At 41.6% G+C, this 6653-nt stretch overlaps 2 protein-coding genes across 2 annotated transcripts; both read left to right on the top strand.

Moving 5' to 3' along the window:
* The first annotated feature begins 396 nt into the window (after positions 1 to 396).
* LOC139148561 (cartilage intermediate layer protein 1-like) lies at positions 397 to 3890 on the top strand. The gene is made up of 4 exons (XM_070720046.1): positions 397 to 436; positions 2053 to 2382; positions 2575 to 2683; positions 3227 to 3890. Exons 1-4 carry the CDS (start codon positions 397 to 399, stop codon positions 3411 to 3413), a joined length of 666 nt encoding a protein of 221 aa, XP_070576147.1. The 3' UTR covers positions 3414 to 3890.
* Positions 3891 to 4458: 568 nt separating this feature from the next.
* LOC139148560 (cartilage intermediate layer protein 1-like) lies at positions 4459 to 6249 on the top strand. Its single transcript, XM_070720045.1, has one exon. The coding sequence runs from the start codon at positions 4459 to 4461 to the stop codon at positions 6247 to 6249; it is 1791 nt and encodes a 596-aa protein (XP_070576146.1).
* The last annotated feature ends 404 nt before the right edge of the window (positions 6250 to 6653 follow it).

Raw genomic sequence — 6653 nt, 5'->3', positions numbered from 1 at the left:
GGTTTAAGTATTGGATATTTTCATCCCAGTGTCTACGTTGCAGGGACACCACGCACGAAACGGTGGCTATTTTTCTTCGAGCTCTTCTATAGAGCGACACATTTTCTTCAATTTCGTAATTAACTTTTTTTACGGCCTTGCAATAACTTGTCTGTATTCTTGCAATGTTTATGTGCTTGTATTGTCTACACTTAAATCCTATAAAACACTCTGCCCTTCTTTAAACGGTGCACATTCTCTGCCACACCAACGACGCCGCCTACGTTAGGTTCTAAAGCCTAACGCAATGCGCCTTGTCTCCGTATATAAATCATCGATTCTATTTTGTATAGCGTGGCTGACTCTTGCTCTCACAAAGAGAATGGTTTTATTCACCTCACCTTACAGAGGGGTGAGATGACGGTTAGAGACGGATCACCTCACTTCAACAAACTCTGTATAACGTGACGCCGTACGCGCTGCAAAAGTCACAAAACAAATCCGATTAAACTGCGCCACAAGGTTTGTAAATTGCGGTCAGCGAATACTCACAGCAGCTTTGTATCCACCAAGGGTATTTTTTCACCAGACATTTGCGACCAATGAAACGAAAGCAGTTTCGTTGAATAGATAAATCAAATGAGAAACGCTTTGGTTGATTTTTACGACAATTATGGTAATTCAATATACTATTTAGAAATCAAAAACAAACACACGTGGTGTGTATCCAATCATCAGGGGTGTGTTTCTATTAGACTTTTCATGTATGAATATTCATAAGTAGAGTCCTTTTAAATCTTTGCATTGGAGCAAAGGACTTTTTCGTAACTGAGTGACTCTATATATTCTCTATGCATCATGGACACTGGAAATAGATGTCGAGCTTGATGCAAAACCCGGATCCTGGAGCGGACCAATCACATTTGAGTTAAATGGACCAATTAGGTTACTTTACGTAATTAATTAAGGACCATTCAGAGCAAAGCTATATTCTGTGTAGCAATTTTCTCACGTCGCTTTCGGACAATTTTCCCGCGTAACCGGTCAGAAGCATTTTTAGAGAATTCACTCCGGGAGAGTGCAGAGTTTCAGTTTTCTGTTTGTCGTCACTAAGTTTTTTATGCAATAAAACCTCAAGTGTTTTATTTATATGCTTTTTCTGCTGGTGTCCAAGACTCGTGATTGCCAACAGGCAACCTGCTATCACATTCCTCATAGGCTTACCAAAATTTACCCGATTAAAGAGATTACAACGTTTTATGAGACGTTTTGCGCCACTGATCAAGGAAAAGGAGTTGGATTTCGTGGCTCGATCGAGTAGTATTTAAAATTACAAACAATTCTCTGCATTACATAATATTGAATTATTTTCCAAGGATAGACACTTGCCGCATATTTACATGATTATATCCAATTTCTTGAAGAGATATCTTTTTTTCAGGGAGCACAAGTTGGTTGACTTGGGGTCAATGGTCAGCTTGTGATGTCACTTGCGGCGGAGGTAGTCAGGCACGTGCGAGGACATGTCATTCAAGTGACAAATCGACTCAGTGCCCTGGAAGACCGTCTCAGAGTAGATCATGTGGAGAATGGAATTGTCCGCGTAAGGGTGTTTCAATACTTTACTTAAATTGATTTTCCACAGAGAACGTATACGTATTTGCTTGGCCGTAGCCTGCGGAAAGGGGAGGGGGGTTGAGTGATAGCTGCCCACCTTGAATTTTCCATACTGCCAATATGTAAATTTGTGTACATTTCCGAAATCGTAGCAAGCCAGGTTCTGTCTCTTTGTGATTTCATCGGGTACAACCCTGATTTTGTGGGAGATCGAGAAATTGTGTTACAGTACAGTTTTAATTTTATCGCCTAGAAAATTACTGATTAATGCAAGTTCTTATAAAGCGGAAAACGATCTGAAAAAGTCATAACTCCAGCAGAATGATTTTATTTGGCTCCCAAATGTTAGAACCAAACAGCAGGATAGGGTCAAAACGAATTTATTTGACTTCAAAATTTTATTACTGAACAACAGGATAAGGTCACAACGAAATCTTCTGTGTCTTACTTTCAAAGATTGTAATCAAACATGTGCAGACAGCACCCTTGACGATACGTGTTTGTTCTGCGTATGTGAAAACGACGTAGTTTCTGGCAAGGTCACTGATATCTCTGGAGCCCCGTTGAAAGATGTGAACATATACCGTGCAGAGAATCCCCTGGCTGTGATTGCCACCACTGACAGTAGTGGCTACTATGAAATCCACGATGTCTGCGTCAACGGAGCTGACTTGCTGTTCGTAAAGGAGAAATTTATCACTGCGACGAAGACAACGTCATCTTCTCGAAGAAAACGGCAGGCATTAGGACGTCTGGTTTCAATGAGAGTGACTTTGGAGCGACTTGGTGAGTAAAATAATGTTACGACGGTATTTGAATAATAGAATTAATTAGATAGGTGTAGCTGATAATAGCAGTGCATTGCATGTGCCCTGACCGAATAGGCCATGATTTATTGCGTCTGTTATGTTGTAACAAGTCATTCAATTTTTTGAATTTACGTCGCCTTATTTCAATTTTATAATTTTTTTCAAACAGAACCACTTGTAATGAGTGAACACCCACAAAATAAAGTGAGATACCGAGGTCAGAGTGTTACATTCTGCTGTACGGCGAAGGGAAAACCTGCGCCATCATATTACGAATGGTAAGCTATACATAATTCACGCTCATGAAGATTTTATCTGGTCTATACTAGCCTCATACTCCCACCAATATATCGCAAACGACTTCATTATGTATGTAATTAATCTCCAAAGACATCTGATCTTAGAATACAGAAATTTTTCACACACTGCAACCATCTTGAAACAGGTTTTCCTTCAATTAGTAAATATCCAAGAATGTATATACTCAATACTATCCAATTATGTCCCGGCATGCACCTGTGGAGTAATCACGTATTATCCAGACTATACCGAAAGATACGTCGCTCGAGGGCGCTCTCTACGCTCCCCTTCTTACGTGGTAGGGGAGCGTAGAGAACACCTTCGAGCGACGGATCTTTCAGTGTATAACCAAACCGACGTACACTCAAATTGCAAAATTGTGCTACTATCGCACAAGTGTAATGTTCGGATTTGATAACAGAAATTTCGACCAGAAAAGCCAAATGCTTGACTTTTTGCTTAATGCTGTATGTCACGCAATAACATCTCATTTCATGAAATGTCATTTCATCGGTGAACAGGTTCAAAGATGATGTCATCCTCGACGACACCATTTACGGCTATAATAACACATTAACTTTGTCGGACTTGAAAGACGAAGATGGCGGACGATATAAATGCCGAGCAAATGGCCAAGGAGGATCCCAGTACTCCCAAACTGCATTATTGAAAGTTTTAGGTATGAACAGTGAGTTTGCAAACCATTGAGGCTGCATTGCTCTGTATGTATCTGAAGAATTATCACTCAACTGGAGTAAAAAAAGTAATATCGAAGATGAAGGGCGCCATCAGTGTTTTCAATTGTGAAATCATATGCAGCTATTTTATGAGATTTTCGACAAAATGTCAGAACGTAGAAAGAAGAATTAGTGATTCCGAGGATCAATTTATTATTGTGCGAAGTCTAGAGGAAGCTACCTGTATGTACAAATCTAACAGCAGTTACTGTATTTAATTCAGTTAAGCTCTTTCTCTTAACCTGGTGTGATGCTTGTCGTCCGCCTGCCAGTTCTGTGGGTTTATTATGATGAATTTGTCTAGTTTGCTGATCAGTGGCAGGTGATAGATTAATGTCCTCATACAATAACATTTAAAGTAATTGAGATATTCAAACACTAGCAGTCAGGAAAATAATAAATGATGACGATGAGTACTTGGAACAAATTACAAGTAGGATAAGATAACCTAGTGTGAAATATAGGTTAGATCAATTCACTGTTATCGTGTTTTGATGAAGTGTATGCGGTGAGCGGATACTTTATGTTATTTAATACCTGAGCACTGTAAGAGATTCTTACGGACAAAGAACCCCAACATAGTGCCAAACTAATATATTCGTTATGAATCAAACAACAAAATCATTGTCAATGCTCAAGACCTGATACAATTTACATAATAGTTATAAATACCGTCGTCCAATTAACCATCAACACTGTATCTTTTTTGTCTTGCAGAACCGTATGACCCCATTGTATGTTCTTCGAAGCCAGGGCAAAAACTCTTGAAACTGCCGGATGATTGTCCAGCACATAATGATTATTACTACTATGGTAATGATTATTATTACAATGTTGGAAAGTGTTCCGGTATTTGTCCATACCAAAATTCCAATCAACAATGTATAGACCCTCTGAATTGTTGTGGTCCCCTTTCCACTGAAACAGTCCATTTGTCGTGTCCAGCATTTACTCTTACAGTTCAGGTTATTAAAGAGTGTGGTTGTGTCCCCTGCGGAAGACTAACCATAAATGTTATGGGCAGAGCCAAAGCTGCAGACGATGGGACTCCCGTCGATGATGGGGTTGTTCTTGTTGAAAATGAGGAGGTCGCCAGAACAAATAGTAAAGGCCACTTTAGCTTTGAACTTCCAAAAGGGAAAACTCGCGTGTCCGTAACATTTAAATCTCTCGCAAACGATTTCGTAACAACAACTAAGATCTTCACCCTAAGTGAAGAGACAAGCACTTATCATACAGTGTATTTGCAAAGACGTGCTCCCTCGGTAACACTAGATGGCAGTGTTGATTCCACCATACCTCTTGGTGGTGATGAGGGACAGGCGAATGCAGAGCTTTTCATACCGGCAGGTTCATTTTACAAGGAAGACGGCACACCATACACTGGTAACGTACAGGCTAGCCTGACTCCAACCGATCTAACTGATCAGTCTGCTGTTGACACCATCCAAAGTGACCTTTCCACTCGTGACGCAGAAGGTGAACAAGTACCCTTGAAGACGTTTGGAATGTTTTCAATGCAATTTACAGATGACGACGGTGACCCACTCAGAGTTGATGGAGACATGAAGCTTTTCATAGACGCAGAGAAGGCTAACATTGACACATCTGCGGCCAGTTTGCCACATCTCTGGTTCCTCAACCAGCAAACTGGTGAGTGGGAAGACATAGGGGGTCTGGAAATTTCTCAAGAACGACGAAAAAAGCGGCAGTGGGAGACCCAGGAGTTTGTGGTCGGTAACATAAATTTGGTTGGGTATGATCTTACAAATTTGCCCAGTTGCAACATCGATCAAATTGAACGTGGATACAGAATCTGCCATCTCAAAGTGAGGGCGTACACCGATGATTCATTGACAGAGCCTTTGGAAGGTGTAACAGTAACCGCAATTACAAACGACCTCGTTGTACGAGATAGATACGCACGAGATGTACAATCTGGCAGATTTAGTTTTTTCTACACGGCAACAACCGGGCCAGATGGGAGTGCCTGTGTCTTGACATTTTGCGCTCGAAACGATTCACTGTTTTCCGTGAATGTCAAGGCAGAATATGAAGTGACCACCTTGACAGCTGTTCATCCGAATGACGTGCCACACGACAAACACCCGGGTCAGTGGCCACAAGACCTACTGCAAACGTTTACGCTCCCTCAGAGTGCAGGAGACGAGACAGGATGGGTTACAATGAGAGGGTTGACTCCACAGATGGCTTACACACTGACTGAATATGCAGAGAAATTTTGGTACGGTTGGGATTGGTGGAACTGGTGGGACGACGACTATGAGTGGTATGGTTGGGACTATGAGTGGTACGACTACGAGAGAATCGAATCCAGAGAGTTGGGTCCTTTCTATTGGCAGTGGTGGAATTACTACACAGCAAAGGAAAGATGTATCGATGCAAATCTAACAGAAAATCATTTGGTATTTTTCTCTCCGACTAAAGTGGGCAGCCTTTATGAATATGAATTTGAAGATTACGACATAAATAGTGTCAAAGACCAAGAGAGAAACCGCACAGTGTATTCATGGTTTCCCTTCGAAAATGAAGACAAAAGAACCTGTTTTATAAAGATACTAGTGAAAAGCGAAAGCACTGAGCGTTTTTCAGTTTCCAGCTTTTCCGGGGGCCATCCACGAGTCGGCAATAATACTATGTATGGTTTGAGAATAGATGATTCCAAGCCGACCCACCTGTCGCTGGAATACCGCCAAAATCAGCGGCTTGCATTGAGTTTAAATGCAGCGGGTATTTGCGTGAAGGTGATGCATTCGGTGATGACCACTTACCAGATGCCGACATGACTGTGATAGAAATCGCGCCTTCATCTCGTTCCCGGTCAAGTTGTTACATGAAGGTCGACACCCAAGTCGGCGCAAACGCATATGGGGCCAACGCGCATCTGGTCAAATTCATCACAGAAAATGGTTTGCTTGAACAGATTAAAGTCGATAGCCAGTTGAAGACTTTGCGTTTCCAGATCCCCTATGTTGATATTCTCGACTACAGGACAGGCATCTATGTGTCCAAAGGAGAAGGACGAGACGGGTACGATGACGCATTGAAGAATTGTCAGGCTGGAAGAGACGATGCGTACCTGGATAAAGATCCAAAACCCGATCCCGATGCGGCATGGGCTCTCGCCTACGTATGTACATAGATGCTACCAGGTTGAAGTACGGTACTCATGTAACATGAAGAAAATATA

Source organism: Ptychodera flava, chromosome 13 (genome assembly GCF_041260155.1).
Source record: "Ptychodera flava strain L36383 chromosome 13, AS_Pfla_20210202, whole genome shotgun sequence".
NCBI classification, from domain to species: Eukaryota; Metazoa; Hemichordata; class Enteropneusta; family Ptychoderidae; genus Ptychodera; species Ptychodera flava.
This window is presented reverse-complemented; position numbering and strand designations above follow the sequence as displayed.

Bases quoted from the DNA above. Each gene is read 5' to 3' on its own strand.
- LOC139148561 (XM_070720046.1), top strand. From the start codon at position 397: ATGACGGTTAGAGACGGATCACCTCACTTCAACAAACTCT. The intron at 437-2,052 runs GTATAACGTGAC...TTACTTTCAAAG, and splicing joins ACCTCACTTCAACAAACTCT to ATTGTAATCAAACATGTGCA. The intron at 2,383-2,574 runs GTGAGTAAAATA...TTTTTCAAACAG, and splicing joins AGTGACTTTGGAGCGACTTG to AACCACTTGTAATGAGTGAA.
- LOC139148560 (XM_070720045.1), top strand. From the start codon at position 4,459: ATGGGCAGAGCCAAAGCTGCAGACGATGGGACTCCCGTCGATGATGGG.